This window comes from Aethina tumida, chromosome 4 (genome assembly GCF_024364675.1).
Source record: "Aethina tumida isolate Nest 87 chromosome 4, icAetTumi1.1, whole genome shotgun sequence".
NCBI lineage: Eukaryota > Metazoa > Arthropoda > Insecta > Coleoptera > Nitidulidae > Aethina > Aethina tumida.
This window is the reverse complement of record NC_065438.1, coordinates 3,982,571-4,000,165: the sequence shown is the minus strand read 5'-3', so window position 1 is coordinate 4,000,165 and position 17,595 is coordinate 3,982,571. Positions and strand designations below refer to the sequence as shown.

At 28.1% G+C, this 17,595-nt stretch overlaps 1 protein-coding gene and 1 long non-coding RNA gene across 6 annotated transcripts in view; one reads left to right on the top strand and one right to left on the bottom strand.

Moving 5' to 3' along the window:
• LOC109604948 (breast cancer anti-estrogen resistance protein 3) overlaps window positions 1-15,617 on the bottom strand; it is a 43,271-nt gene extending 27,654 nt beyond the window's left edge. The window contains exons 1-2 of one of the 5 annotated variants that reach the window (XM_049966330.1): window positions 15,480-15,617; window positions 10,673-10,794 (exon numbers count right to left, since the gene is read on the bottom strand). In XM_049966330.1, the coding sequence (XP_049822287.1) occupies window positions 10,673-10,794; window positions 15,480-15,481 (124 nt within the window). In that variant the 5' untranslated portion in view covers window positions 15,482-15,617. Of the gene's footprint in view, window positions 1-4,448; window positions 4,579-4,605; window positions 5,795-10,672; window positions 10,795-15,479 lie in introns of those variants that run through there. The other 4 variants (XM_049966333.1, XM_049966331.1, XM_020021498.2 and 1 more) reach the window with 4 other exon arrangements.
• LOC126265318 (uncharacterized) lies at window positions 568-16,492 on the top strand. Its single transcript, XR_007547831.1, has 2 exons — window positions 568-652; window positions 16,327-16,492. It is a non-coding gene; the product is annotated as an uncharacterized LOC126265318 (long non-coding RNA).
• Window positions 16,493-17,595: the final 1,103 nt, after the last annotated feature.

Genomic DNA, 17,595 nt, shown 5'->3' with positions numbered 1-17,595 from the left:
AATTTCCTTATTATTTTTATTATCTCATAATGTATTAATTTATTTTAAAAATGTCTAGAAATGGAGTTTTTATCTGGTATAGTTTTTTACAAATGTATTCTATTAAAACAGTTTATTTAGACATTAACTATTGACTTAAAACTCAAATATTAACGAAGTGTAATTATTATCAATAATAGATTTATTGAAAGAACAAATAAATGGTGTGTTGTTTTATATTTTTTAAATTCCAAATCAAAACAGCTGCTTACAAATTGAAAATGCCGTTCAAAAATAATTAAAATAAATTTAATTTCGCATTTTTTCACATTACCTTTGTCATTTTGTCGTCACGGAGGTTTAATAACTTTCCGCAATAAAAATCTTTTTGTAATTATTGCCTTAGAGTGAATTCGATGAAGAGTCCCGTAAAATTCCGCAATAACGGACATAATTTCTTGCAAGTTCATCATGGATATAACAACCAACGTGTGCTTCAAATGTTAACATATGAACGTGTTTCGCAACGTTTTATTTATAGTTGTGGTAATTGTATCCCGGCACTGTCAACACAGCACCCGGCTAAAATGGAAGTTCAAAGCAAAACGTAATTTGCCATAGTAGAAATGTAACCAACTAACCAACCAACCAACGGACTATTGATTAGACACAGGTAAAAATAAACATGATGTGCACCATTATTTATATTGTTGTTAAAATTATTGGTGTTCAAGGCTTCAGACTATTAATATGGTCTATTTTATTAAAATTTACGATAAACTAGTTGATGTCAAATCATAAGTTGTGTTTTTAATTAAAGGTTATTGCTTTCGATTTATTCAAACTATCTGTTTAATTTACTGGTGACGAATTTCAATCTAAAATCCATAGTTGTTTGTTTACAAAGAACTTAATGTTAACTATTTGTGGCCGCAATAAATGGATCTAAATCAATAGATAGCGAGTAAATTTAGATAAGCCATATTGTGTTCCATCGAAACGTCACACGGTGAACTAAAGGTGATACTTCCTTGAGCAAACACATAAATATGTATTCGAATTGGAATTTGTGTTACTTCACTGATACACCACGTTACAACGTCGACCTTCGAACAAAGCTTAAGGCATTTCACTTTAAAAACCCAAACGAAATCTGTTCGGCAGATAATATTGTACAAAAGTACCGATGATTTTCTGGGGGGTGGAAATAAATTGCCACTTGGCGTGCACTCGCAGGTTCCTTTGACGTAAAAGCCCATCGTAAACGGTTTTGGGGACACAATGCACTCGGCCGTCAGTTTCCGCAAGTGCACGTGGGAAAATGGTCTCTTGTTGAAAATCACGATGACAAACTACCTGAATGGCCATTCATGAAATTGTAGTTGTGGAAATGGGGGACCGTTATAGAAATTTGCTTAATAGTTCATGTAGTTACCGTTTTTTGCTTGTGTAAAAAAGGTCATTTAATACACGATATCTTATGATATTTATATTTTCAATTAGATATTAATTAATACAATACCATTAGTGTCAAGGATAAATAAAGTCTTATTAGCATATAGTTACTAACGTGTGTTATTTGATCACATTTTTTATTTGTAATTGTTATTCAATTAGTGTCAAAAAATTTTTAATTACATATTGATTTAACTTTCTACTCAAGTCATTTTCTAAAAATATAAATGTATAATATTGATAAAAAATTGATAACAAAATTTTTTAAAAATATATTATTAATAAATATTATTTGAATTTCAACTTCACTCAACCAAAATACCAAAATGTATTTATTTAAAAACATACATTTTCATATATTATCTTTATGTACATACATTTTGTTTTATCAATTAATGAAAGACAAATATTTATATTGTAACATTTTGGAAAAATATTTTTCAAATTTATTTTTTTCTAAGTATTTTGTTTATAATTTTCCTGTCTTTATTTAAAGTAATGTATTGTTATATAAAATATTTAAATTTTATCATAATTATTAAATATTAATTATTATATTTTATATGATTATATAAATATACAATTTAATTTTATTTAATTTATATAATATACAAGGTATTGATAAAATGGGTGGTCAAAATTTGGGACCACACGTCCAATAATGAAGAAAATATTGCCTTATTTGCAGTGTTATAATCTTTTTTCATAGTGTTACAGTGGCGTAGATTCCGGAAGGTATTCTTTTCCTTTCTCGCCCTTCTTTTACACCACTGAATATTTTTTAAAACTGTTAAGTTTTTTATATTCTTTGTATAACTTGGAAAAAAAGGTGCACTTGAGTAATTTTGATTAAGGCAACCATTTTCGACATATTTCATTTTTAATGCTTATTTAATTTTCTTCAAACAATATAACTGAAATATATTAAGAAATCAAAATTACCCAAGAGCACATTTTTCTTCAAAATTGTACCAAAAATGTAAAAAGCTTAATAGTTATAAAAAATATTCAGTGGTGCAGAAAATAGGGCGGCAAGAAGGGGGGGAACCCCTATAATCTACGCCACTGAATCATTAATAATAAAGTTTTTTATACTGAATTGTAGGCATGTATTTTAGGATAATATAGACCAAATTTGAACTCGATTGGAACAAAAGTTACGGAAATATAAGAAAAAAAAATAATTGTTGAAATTTAAATTTGAGGGGCTGTATTTTCTTCAGGAAAAACTTTAGAAAAAAAATTTATTTAGATTTTCTTCATATTTAAATGTATTCTAACAGCTCTCAACTTTTGACCACATGTTTTAGAAAGACTTGAAATATACATACAGTGGTGGACAAAAAGTGTGGATTATTTATTCACTTGTTACAAATGTTACTTAATATTTTCCTAATCTGTTGCAAATCTGGACAAATCTAATTTACTGAAACATTAATCACAATAGTCATTATATTTTTTTATATTGTTACAGTGGCGTAGATTCTGGGGGGGATTTTCTTTTTTCTTCTCGTCTTAATTTTTACGCCACTGTATATTTTTTAAAACTATTGATATTTTTATATTCTTTGTAGAATTTGGAAGAAATAAGTACTCTTGAGTAATTTTGATTAAGACAGCCGTTTTCGATATATTTCATTTCTAATGTTTACATTAATTTTCTTCAATCATTAAAACTGAAATATCTAAAAAACGGCTGAGTTAATCAAAATTAAACAAGAGCACCTTTTTCTTACACATTGTACAAACAATATAAAAAGTTTAATACTTTTAAAAAATATTCAGTGGTGTGGAAAATGGGGCGGCAAGAAGACGAGATCCCCTAAAATCTAGACTACTGCATCATTATGAATAATATTTTTATACTGAATGGATTTTAGGATAACACACACCAAATTTGAACATGATTGGACAAAAAGTTACGGAAATATGAGAAAATAAAAGAAAAAAAAAAATTTGAAATTCAAATTTGAGGGGCTGTATTTTCTTCAGGAGAAATTTTAGAAAAAAAAATTATTTAGATTTTCTTCATATCTGAACATGTTCTATCAGTTCTCAACTTTTGACCGAATATTTTAGAAACACCTTAAATATACGTACAGTGGTGGACAAAAAGTATAGATTAAATTTTTACTTATTACATATGCTACTTAATATTTTCCTAATCTGTTGCAAATCTGGACAAACCTAAGTTTTTCCCATATTAATCTCAACAGTCATTATATTCACAGATTTTTACTTTTTTGTAAATCTATTTAGTTTGAAAAAAATATGAAATATTCAATATTTGTATATTATATATCTAAAACTATTTTCATATAATAATGGATTTTAAATATAGATCTTTTGTTTTAAACTAGGATATTTTTTTGGTTGGATTTTAAAAATTATCTCAAATATTTACTTTATTTTATAGTAATTATTAATTGTTTATAATTTCATACTATACTAATTTGTTAACATATGTACAAATGAGACTTTAGTTGTTTGTTAGATATAAAGAAAAATCAGACTTGTAAACAAATAAATAACAATCCAACAATTTTAATTAATGGTAAATAATTCTTTCTTTTTATGTATTTAGATTTTTAAAATTCCTTAAATATTTGCTTATTATTTTCAATATTATGTATGTTTAAAAATTTCTATAAATATAGTTTTTACTAAGTGTTAATTCATTTATAATTTAAGTAAAGATTTAAAACAATTAAATAATTCTGAAATAATCAAATAGTAGGGAAAACAAATTAATATTAGATTTGTTGAAAACATAAATAACAAAACAAATTAGATCCAGATTATTCCTTTTTTATTTTATTTAATTTCAAAAATTTCATTACAGCAATTATTCATCAAAATTATAACTTAATAATGTAATAATATATATTGAAAATATGGTTATTATATATAGTTTAATCCACATAATTTTTTACATAAGAAAAAGTAATTTTATAGAAATTAATTAATTATTAAAATGATTTTTTGTTCTAATTTTGTATGGAACGACGATTTACCTTAAAGAGCCATTTCCATTAAAATGCTTCCTTATCATAAACCAACATTGTGATATAATATACAAACAAACATACATGCTCTACTTGAATATATTTAACACAAGCATCTACAGATTTATTCATAGGTGGTCAACAACCCGTAAATCATCACAATTACCAAAAACACTCAAAACAATCAAAAACTTCCAACACCACACACATCACACCGCAAATCCAAAAGTAAACACCGAACAACCGTACCGAGTGCGGCCGCGAGTACGATCCGTACCGCGTTGACAGACAGTACCGGAGGTACTGTTCCGTGCTGTTCCGTACTGTGCGCAACAAGACTACCTCAACGGCAATAAAAGCGACAGGCAAAACTACAGAGTGTGTCGCAAGGACGCATGCATAATCAGTTGTGTTCGGTTCGACACTGGTATCTCCCATTTATCGATCATCCCGGATTGATAGATAAGTTGATGCTGTGTCCCGCTTGTCTGTGCGTCGAGTTAATTAAGTTTGGGGGCCAATTGTTAGATTAATTTTGAATGGGATTTGTGGAAAGGGGCTTTGTGTGTCTATCAGGTGGTCCAGACAAGGTTGTTTTCGTTTACACCACTCACAAGGGGTAAAATATTCAGGAATTTCAATTATGACTTATTACTAGGATGTTTTGAATTAATTAAACCATTGTCTTGATGGTTCAAAGGACTTCCAAAACATTTCTTACAACGTCTCATCATTGTTTTATATTACTGTTGTTGTTTTTTAAAGATATGTACACAAATTTGTTATTAAATCCAATAAAATTCATTGTGGTGTGTAATTTAAAGCACTCTTGGGGCCCTCGAAGCCACTCGGCATCAACAGCCACTCATAATTCCAAGCCCAACATAACCAGCTCTCGCGAATTTTCATTTACATCACGTTGGGACTGTTTGCGTGAAACAAAGGAGAAGACTAAGTAATACATAACTGGGGGCGAATCAGATAAAGTGAACTGGTACGTGTACATACTTAACAACCACCTGAACGGACCGACTGACTGACAGTGCTTCGAGAATGCAGCTCATGAGGCCAATGGAACTGGAAAATCCCTTCTTTGCATGGCAAATTGCGACAGCGGCACAAAGAGAATGGGTACGTGGAACGTCGGACTTAATTTCACATGGAAATTATATTTTCGGGACACTTAGCTCGACGGTGAGAGAGAAAAAGTCTCCGGCTTCGTTGGCTTGTCTCATGTTTTAAAGACGAAGGAATATGGGAAAAGTTTCGGTGGTTGGAAGTTGGAGAACAAATTTGAAAGATTTTACATTTTGATAATGGTTTGGCATGGCTTGATGCTGATTCTGAGACATTAGAGGGCTCCAAAAATAGTCTCGAACATAAAATAACTTTATTATACATGTTGTAATATCAGAACTTCCTTTCAACATGAATATTTGGTAAGATTTAATGAAAATAAATCACATATTACTATTTAAGTTTGTAGTTTGTTTTAAATATATTGACAATAACTATCCCAACTATAAAATTTATCTGTATTTAGGTGTTAACATCAAATATTTACTGTATATTTTATCATCCTACATCTGTAAAATGTGTGGTTCATTTTACTAACAAATTTCCTCCAGAAACATCTTTAAAACCATCAACTAAACGACCATTTTGACCTTTAACACCACAACAAAATGTTTTGATACATTTGATCCAAACTGGTAATGACCCAGAATGGCAAAATTACTGTTTATCAAAACAATAACTCAAACTTGCATCACACTTTATTTATACTAATAGTAAATGATGTCATTCATACAAAATCAGTATTCAATTCAGGTGGCTAAGCACTTAGGTAACACGAGCCAACAATTCCTTTAGAAATTACAGAAACATATTTATTCCCGCGTTGTTCTGCAACTTAATACAAACACCAGAAACGGTGGGAATTTTATACTGGTCGCCTTTACCATTTATGCGGAATTAAACGATTCTTTGTGCCCATTAACATTTGAAATTTACAGGTCTGCTAAAAGGTTGCATGTTCTAAACGAAGCCGGTATTTTAGATCTTGATTGAGAAATTCACCTTCAGCAATTACAATCGTAATAATTTGCCAAGATTTATTTACTAATCTTAATTTACATCCTTGTGTCTGGATTTAATAGTTTAATTAATTTTAATTATCAGAAAGCAACTATTGAACAACAATATTTCTATTTATACACCTTTTTCAATGTTGAATACTAATAATAATAATAATAATAAAAACTGCCTTTTAATTAACGACTTTCCAATCAAACTAATTAATTAACGTTATTTAATTATAACTATCCTTAATTAACATAAATAAATAAACACAGGTTGTGTGAATTCACAATGAATTGCTTGTGTGTAACTTTATAAGCAATAAATATCGTTTTAGATGAATGGATAGGCGTAAAATTACAATTTACTCTCACAAATTCAAGTTGTGCAAGATATGTCAATTGCATAACACTAATCTATTTATTTAATTAATTTAGATAATAAAATGTAAATATGCGTGGGCTGAATAACTTGCTAATAGGTATTAAATATTTTAAATGTCATTCATGGTTGATTTTAAAAACAACTTAGTTTTATTAAATAGAATATAATTAAATCTAGTTCTGTATGTTCTATAAGTTATAAAGGTTCCGTAAGTTGTATAAGTTCTATATATTTTATAATTTTTATAAATTCTACAAATCATTCTATAAAATCTACAAATTTAAATTGTATAAATTCTATAAATTATATTATAAATTCCATAAATTATTCTATCAATTCTATAAATTTTATAAATTCTATAAATTATTGTGTAAATTCTATATATTATTCTATAAATTCTAAAAATTATTCTATACATTATTCCATAAATTTTGTAAATTATATTATAAATTCTATAAATTATTCAATAAATTCTACAAATTATTCTATAAATTCTTTAAATTATTCTACGAATTCTATTAATTATTCTGTAAATTCAATAAATTATTTTATAAATTCTATAAATTATAATATAAATTCCACAAATTATTCTATAAATTCTATAAATTTCTCTTTAAATTATAAAAAATATTCTATAAATTATTCTAAAAATTCTATAAATTCTATAAATATTATAAATTCTATAAATTGTTCTGTAAATTCAATAAATTATTCTATAATTCTATAAATTATTCTATAAATTTTACTATAAATTTTATAAATTATTCTGTAAATTCTATAAATTATTCTGTAAATTTTATAAATTGTTCTGTAAATTCTAAAATTATTCTATAATTCTATAAATTATTCTATAAATTTTATAAATTATACTATAAATTCTATAAATTATTCTATGAATTCCATAAATTATTCAATGAACTCTATAAATGATTCTATAAATTATTCTATAAATTCTATTAATTATTCTATAAATTCTATAAATTATTCTATAAATTTTATAAATTATACTATAAATTTTATAAATTATACTATAAATTTTATAAATTATTCAATAAATTCTATAAATTATTCTGTAAATTCTATAGATTATTCAATAAATTCTAAAAATTATTCTATAAATTATTCTATAAATTATTCTATAAATTATATTATAAATTCCATAAATGATTCTATAAATTCTATAAATTATTCTATGAATTTCATAAATTATTCTATAAATTCTATGAATTATTCTATAAATTTTATAAATTATACTATAAATTCTATAAATTATTCTATGAATTCCATAAATTATTCAATAAACTCTATAAATTATTCTATAAATTCTATAAATTATTCTATAAATTCTATTAATTATTCTATAAATTTTATAAATTATACTATAAATTCTATAAATTATTCAATAAATTCTATAAATTATTCCGTAAATTCTATAGATTATTCAATAAATTTTAAAAATTATTCTATAAATTCTATAAATTATATTATAAATTCCATAAATGATTCTATAAATTCTATAAATTTTTCTTTAAATTCTAAAAATTATTCTATAAATTCTATAAATATTATAAATTTTATAAATTATTCTGTAAATTCTATAAATTGTTCTGTAAATTCTATAAATTATTCTATAATTCTATAAATTGTTCCGTAAATTCTATAAATTATTCTATAAATTTTATAAATATTATGAGAAATCTATAAATTCTATTAATCATTTTATAAATTATTCCATAAATTGTATAAATTATTTTATAATATCTATAAAATATTCAATAAATTCTATAAATGATTGGTTAAATCAATATATTATTCTATAAATTTTATATATGGTATTATTATATAAATTTTACAATTTCTATATTCTATATATGGTATTATTCTATAAATTCTACAATTTCTATAAATTATTCCAAAATCCTATAAATTATTCTGTAAATTAATAAATTATTTTAACAATTCTATAAATTCCATGAATTCTATAACTTCTATAAATTATTTTATAAATTCTTTAAATTATTTTTTTAATTCTATAAATTATTTGATAAATTATATAAATTATTTTATAAATTAATTCTATAAAACATTTGAATTCTATTAATTCTTTAAAATTTTTTGTATATAAATTAAATAAAATCTATAAAAAATACGTGGTCAGTTTTCGAGTCACTCAGTGAGATTAATTAAAGGTATATTATTAGACAAAATGAATCAAATCTGAAATCATAAATTATTTCTACCTGATGTGTTTTAATTACATTAATTGATGAAGCGGTTCAACGAACTCCGCCATCGATTCTCACGAAAGTTCCTCACAATTTTCAGGTATTGCCCATATTCAATTCAATTATATTTATTTTACATTTACAGCAGGAACATGGAACGAACGGACATTTATTATTCACGGTCATGCCCCGCGAATAAGTTACACCGCCCGTTATGTGTGTTTGTTTAATTTTAAATTTTTTGCCTTTAAATTGCTTCGTGCATCGAATCCGCAATCGCGAAATGCAAAATACTGTGTTTCCGCCAAAAAAATATCGGACCTACATGCATCGATAATAAATTTGTGTCCATTCGCAATGTACTGACCCAAAAATGGCCGGAAACAACAAGAGAAACCGACCGGCTCATAAAACTGACTCGAGTCGTACCAGAAAAATTTATGTTCAATTCGATGGGTGGTTTTTGGCTGCGTCGCTCCTTCGGTCCAGTCGTCCGGAATTAATATGTGGATTTATCTAACGCTTTGCGACTTATAAATCTCCGGCCCGGATCCGCTGCACAAACTTCCTTTGCACTCACCTTTGCGGGCGTATCGTAAATTTTTTGATACCGGTTATTGAATCTGGGCTGCGGTGGAGTAAGAATTGCATTTTCGGCCCCATATTTCATTTTAAAGTGCCCATATTGTTGGGTGAAAGGCGCTGGGAAGAAGTAAATGAAAAGACGAAGCTTCGTTGCTGGAGTAACTCTGGTAGAAAGTTTCAGCAGGACGTATTAACCATCGATTAGTGGTTATAAACTTATAAACTAGGCTGAAATAAATATAATTTGTTGTGTTAACACAAGAAACATTAATCTAGAATGTATTTTCTTGGCTGGAATGAGCACAATACCACAAATAAATTGTCATTAGATGCCCATATCGAGATCAGTTGCATTGACACGAAAACTGCCACCACATCTGCTGATGCATAATGTATCGAAACGTGCATTCCCACCGTCTTGCGTCATCTCCTACGGACCCCCAAGACACGATCCTGCCCTAATCGTTCTGTAAACCGGGCTAAACACCAGTTAGATTCATTTACATATAAATTAAGGTTTACCAATATAGAGGGAGTGCAGCAACTTCAACACGAGTGACATGTATATCAGTATTTTTGTTCCAATATAAATTAGTGCACAACTACATACATAATGTAAAACAGATAGACGATATGTAAATGTTCCAAAAACAAATAATGAATTATTTATTTGATGAAAAAACATTTGGAAGTAAAATTTGTACGTGTAATGATTGGTAGTACCGGATCCAAGCGTTAATTAGTAAAAAAATATCACACACCAACTTCAACAATGATCAATATCAAATAATAAGTGAATAAGCACGTGATAACTTGTTTATCCATCCACTTAACAAGTCTAAAGCCAAATCCAGTAGCAGTTGGCACAAGTAGTACCATTTCGTCATTGAATGCAACGGTGTTAAAAATCTGAATGGAACTGCCCACGTCGTTACATATTTTCGCAACGGCAAAACTTACCAGACACGGTTTCCTCGACGGACAGATGTTCGATGTTGGGACTGGGACTGGGAAATGCCCACGTGTTGCGAACGCCCACGTGCTGCCAGATGTTACGTACGCCACTGTCGTCACGGTCGCCCCTGAAAGCACCCGCAACTCGATAAATGCATTTGGATCGGGTGACAAACTGCTGGGTGTTGGGGTGTTGGGGAGGAATCTATTTAGCCGTAATGTGATAGGGTTGATCCCAAAATACGTTGGGGAATTTGTCATTACAGAGATTAACATATTATTAACTCCGTATACTATTACTGACTAACTGATGTATTTTATATAAGTATTATAAAGTGGAAGTCAATCACAGCTTCTAGATCTTCAGATCAACATAAATTTGGTAACTATTTAGACAATTCTTGAGTGATTCCAGGAGGAGGAAGACAAGAAGACACTAACAAAAGACAATCGTTTTTATTTTGTACCACTTTTAACTCTTAAAAGAATGTCTACTATCAGTTTTGTCTTAAATAGAAGTTATGATGAAATTACCTCAGATTTATTTTATTTCTTAACACTTTTAATAATGGAACAGAGGAATAAATCATCATAAAACTCATCACAATACTCTTAGATGACAACTAACAAAACCCAATTGTTTTTGTTTTGTCACAGAATTATTTGTCTTTTATTTGTTTGGTTTTAAATACCTCTCTAGAAATTATGGTGAGATTGCCTCAGATTTATTTTATTTCTTAACACTTTTAACAGTGAAATAGAAGAACGGATTGTCACTTAGTGGATTAAATCATCACAAAACTCTTATTTTTTATTAACTACTTTTTGTATAACAATCTGCTGAGAATACTCTCAGATGACAACTAACAAAACCCAATTGTTTTTGTTTTATCACACCTTTAACTATTAGAAGAATTATAGTGTCTTTTATTTGTTTGGTCTTAAATACCTATCTAGAAATTATGGTGAGATTGCCTCAGATTTATTTTGTTTCTCAACACTTTTAACAATGAAACAGAAGAATGGTTTATCACTCAGTAGAATAAATCATCATAAAACTCTTACTTTTCATTAACTAATTTTGTATAACAATCAGCTAAGAATACTCTTAGAAGACAACTAACAAAACCCAATTGTTTTTGTTTGGACACACCTTTAACTATTAGAAGAATTATTGTGTCTTTTATTTGTTTGGTCCAAAATACCTCTCTAGAAATTATGGGGAGATTGCCTCAGATTTATTTTGTTTCTCAACACTTTTAACAATGAAACAGAAGAATGGCTTATCACTCAGTAGAATAAATCATCATAAAATTCTTATTTTTTATTAACTACTTTTTGTATAACAATCTGCTAAGAATACTCTCAGATGACAATTAACAAAACCCAATTGTTTTTGTTTTGCCACACCTTTATTTATTAGAAGAATTATTGTGTCTTTTATTTGTTTGGTCTTAAACATCTCCTTAGAAATTATGATAAGATTGCCTCAGATTTATTTCATTTTTCAACACAATCGTTTTTGTTTTGTCACACTTTTAACTATTTAATTTTAGCCTGTTTTGTCTTAAATACCTCTCTAGTAATTATCAAGATATTGCCCCAGATTTAGTTTGTTTTCCAACACTATTAACGATGAAAGAGAAGAATGGGGCTTTGTCCTTACGACATTTCTGTCTTAAAAATTAAAATTGCCTCAGATATATTTGTTTTTCAACACTCTAGCGATGAAGTAGAAGAATAGCCATTGTCTTTTGGTCATTTTTATCATAAAAGCTTCTCTTATTCATAGTCAATCATTTTTGTAACCCATTGAAGGCGATTAGAAAATAATTTGACACCAAAGTGATAAATTTCTCTTCACAAAACAATAACATTATGTCGTCAACATAATATATAACAGATTGAATATGGATATTATTTCATCGTAGGCGATGTGCAGAACAATCATCCGACACTTTTTTTTAACATTTATCGTAAAAGCACGTTTCAAATGGCATTTGTATAAACAATGGCCCGGATTTATCTTGGTAAATTATACGGATGTTATTAACAATATGAATTTGTGTCAGCGGAATTTTATTTACATGGGTTGAAAGTGCAGAGGTGAAATATATGGTCGTGGAAATAAATGGGTCAGACTGTTGTTTTAATGAGTGGATTAAAAGGTAAAATATCCACAGTCACAATTTATGAGGTGTCGAGTTGTGAACAATTGTGAGTAAAGATAACAAATCGTAATAGGATTAATGGATTATCTGCAGTAAAATTTACTGAGCAAATAATATTCTCTAATCAAGATTATTTGTTTTGATAAGAGCTTAGATTTCATTTAAAATATGAATAGGAAAAACTATAGTTAAGTGAATGGCATATAATAAATTAAATTAATGAACTGTTTATTATAATTAACGTGTTCATTGTTGCAAAATTAATGTGCATTTTAACAACAAATTATGTTTCCTTTGAGAATAATTCAGGTATTGAAGCAGTGGAGCTTTATTTTTATTTATAGTACCTTTGTATCAAAGTTTGAGTAATGCAAGTACATTATTAATCATTACTGGTAATTGAGTTGGTGTGTTATTAATTTGAGACCAAAGTGTTTTGAGGAAGTCCCAACTTGGAGGGTGGAAGTTTCTACTTCCTCAATAACTTAACTTTTTAAGACTAATTGTTTGATGTTAGTTGTCTTCATCTGCGTTTACAGAGAAATTAATCAAGTTGGTTGTCAACTTATCCTCAGTTTACGGCAATACCGTACGTAATTAATTAAAATAATGCAAATGCGGAGTTGGTGAAAAATTCCCACATACGAAAACGAGTTCTGCGCAATGAAGCAGCACTTAAATTGCCAGTCCTGGTATTTCTTCAATTTGTAGTTTGCCATATAATTTATGGTCGACTCGGGGCATTTTTTCCAGATTTATCTTTCGATATAAATACGATCACGTTTTATGAAATACAGGGTATGTTAATTGACGAACATCCTGGATTGAGTGCGTTGCTTCACATAATCGCCCGATACCCATTGGGTTTCTTAATGAATTTTCTTGTTATTTTCATCGTACCTCACGAAATTTATTTGAATCAAAGCTTCTCGTTACGGTTGCTTTTAATTAAATTCTTACGTTCCACCAGGAATACTTGAAATTCATTAATTAACAATTTTTATATCCAATATTTTAATTACTTCATGAACCTTTATTTTAGCAAGATAATATTTATGTTGATTGTTACACTCGTTTTTATATTTATGTTTCATTTGTATGTAAATATTATATTTTAATTACTACTAATTGTGAAACACCATTTACAGTACCTATTTTATTATTGTTTAACAATTTCAACACTTTAAAATGTATCTTCTATACAATTACAAATTTTATCTTTAATATTTAATATGTTTTTTTGAAGCTCAAAGTAACCTTAAACATATGTGACACAATATTACTGTAATAATTAAAACTTATAGTGTAACTTTAATAAAAAAAATATATTTTTAATTACCAGCAATCGTAAAAACTCAAAGTTTTACATTTATTGTACTATTTCATTACATTCTAACATTAATATGACGATTGTAAAATGCTTTATGTTGATTCAAATTATTTTTAGTTGTTAAATAATTTACATGTACATAAATTTTTAATGAATATACAATATTTTTTTCAAAGCATAAATCTGGTACCATGATTCATGTTTAAATTAACTGTTTTGTTTAAATTAATAAAGTTGTAAAACATTCCATGTCATTTAAATAACTTTTACTTCAAAAATCAGTATTTTTATGGACGATTTTCAATTTTCTTCAGCTTAATTTTTGTCAATTAGAAAGTTTGAATTTATGTCACCATTACTACAAATTTATATTTATGTTTCTTTTGTGTGTTTAATTACCTCTAAAAACACAAACTGCAAAAATCATTTACTGTACCATTTTGTTAGTTTTTTACATAAAAACAAAAGTAGTAAATTTAAATTTTAATGGGCAAAATAAACACCTTAAATTTGTTGGATTATTTAATCATAAACAAATTATTTTTTAGGTTTATTAATGGAAAGGGAATTAATTTAGTGAGTGTATCAACCAGTTGATATAAAACAACAAAATTTAAAACAGTTACTCAATTAATAACTGAGGATATTTTTTTAATTACCTCTAATTGAGAAAATTCCCATTTACTCCTGAACGAACTTGATTCATCGGGCCATAAAGTACGGGAACACTGATTGGATACCCTTAACAAAGGAAACTTAATTAAAATATTTTCTTTATTTCTAGAGCCGCGGAAACGACGGTAAAACTTTCTTGGCGCCTTCAGAAACTATTAATTAGTATCTTCATCGATTGATTTTAAATTCCCATAAAATGACGGCGATAAAATTCAATTTTGTTGGGGAACTTTAATGGCAAATCATCATTAAATATTTATAGAAATTGGTCAATCAAAGTTTTTTCAATTTAAAAATTATAAAAGTAATTAATTTTATATCTTTATGATGTAGTAGAGATAGTAGTAGTAAAAATTATAATATTAATGATCAGTGAGTCTTTTTTGTAATTTTATATTTCCTAAAAAAATGTGTAAATGATAGAGGAGAATGGGCACCTGCCTCATAAAAATATTCTATTAAAATTTATTATCGCCGTTCCTTCTGGCATCACCGTATCACATTCCCGACTAACAAATCATATCAGATGCAGCCACACCGTGAAATTAAATTTGACACCAAACAAAGACCTCAACCGAACATTCCTCCGGTTCCACTCACTCCAAGAAAAAAAGCCACCACTCACATAACAACTTACATTTCATCGTACGCCGCCACCAGGTAATCAACCAATTTTCGTTTTCATCGCGCCGACAACCGCGGACACACCGAGACGGACGCGAAGAGACGGACGCGATCGAGTGAAGATCGTGCAGCATCCAGTACCGCGGTACTCGTAACAGTAGCGCTGCTCAATAACGGCCAGGTACTGTTAATTGCTGTGGGACTCGGTTAATGAAGCTTTCCGTGCCCTATTCGCCACTGGTTAATTGTGGGAACTGTCTTTGTTGGATGGTACCACTCTTAAGAAGGAAAGACTAACTAGTTTCACTTTTATTGGCCCAGAATTATAATTGGTTTGTTAAATTTGGCAGAACTACTCTGGAGGAACTGAGGCAATTAACACTCCTTAATTTTTTAACAATTTTAAGCTTTGTGGTACCAAATCAAAATGATTCACAGAATTAGTTTTAATTTAAATATCGCCGCTTTACTACTTCTGGTTTATTACCGTTTATTTCGTTTTTGACTAGTTAATAGAATAAATTTTTCATCTTTAAGGTTTAAAGCTTCGAAGATTAAGCACCAATGCAAATTTCCTGCTGAGCTTGCCGTTTCAGTGAAAAAACTTAAGAGCCCAAGACATCTGCATATTCATAAACATCGATTAAAATTAATAAACCCAGCTCTTTTCGCCAAACAAAACCACAAACTCCTTTAATAACTTCATGCATATTCCACGACAGAAACCAATCTCGATTCCGTTTCCACTATGTATGTATGTATGTCCCAACATTAATATGTATGAGAATGCACAGCGGCCAAATGAAATTTAAACGGTTCTGAACGAGCTTGCATGCAACGTGTTATTTTTTGCGTTTCAGGTAACACACCACGTAATGAATCGGATTGAAATTTCCATTGATGAAGTCGACTCGCCCACGACCAGAAGGCCCCGACATGTTGGATGTGAATGAGTTTATCAAACTGTAAATGGGGGAACTGCAACTAGCAGCTGCGAACGGTGAATAAAATGATTGGCTGGTTTTATTTCTATTATTTTTTTCAATTGTACTTTAAGGAAGTAATCTAAATTATAAGATGTATAGAATTTATGCTTTTTAAAACATAAAATTTACCATCAATTATGAAGATAAATAAATTATATAACTAACATTTATGACAAAACATTTACATATTTAAATTACATATATTATGTTGTTAAAAATATGTCTACAATGAAATTTTATTGAATAGAATAAAATTAAATGACAAATCTTTTCATTACTTGTGGTTTCACAATTAGTGGTGAATGATATCATCATCAATTAAATAGTTTGTTTATTTGAAAACTATGTAATTATTTCTGACTGTTCAATAACATTCTTATTAAATACGTTAAATATCCTTTTTTACATTAATCAGGACGGAAATATTAGATAATTTTTCGATTCATGAGTTAATCCATTTTTTAATATACTACAGAAAAAAATGTTTTTTTAAGTTTTCTATGATTCGTGAAAACTTCAATTGATTATAAAAATTCCTTACATTTAAGTTTATTAAGATCTTCATTAAAGTTATATTAAATCTTCATTGTACAATATGTACCATCTATTATGATCTATGTAGATTAAATACATGATGCTGTAAATTAAAATAGAAACTTGTACTTACAGTTTTATTAGTCTGATGGTTCAATAAGAGATGTCACCACATAATTCTTTTATAAATGTTTTATAAATATTAAAAACCAAAAATTAAAGAAATTAAGTGATTTAAATATTAGTAGAAATTTCTTATATTTGTATATAAATATTTGCATTGAAAATTTTGTTCTGAATATGTATTTTAACATATTCTTTAATTACTACTAGTTTATAGTTTATTTCCTTGTATATCATTTAATACGTGAAATTTATCAGTTTTTTATATGAAACTAGTTTTCTATTCATGTAGAAATTAATGAAATTAAGAATTGTACGTCAAAAAAATGTGTAAGAATTTTAAATTTTTATGTGGATTGTCGGTGTCACCAGTTGTGGGGTATTGGATGTGCAGGTCTCCGCAGCTCGATCGGCACCCACAGATCATATTTTTTGCATTCAGAGTAAATCAAACATAAAGTCAAACTTAAACACATTTTTGCAACA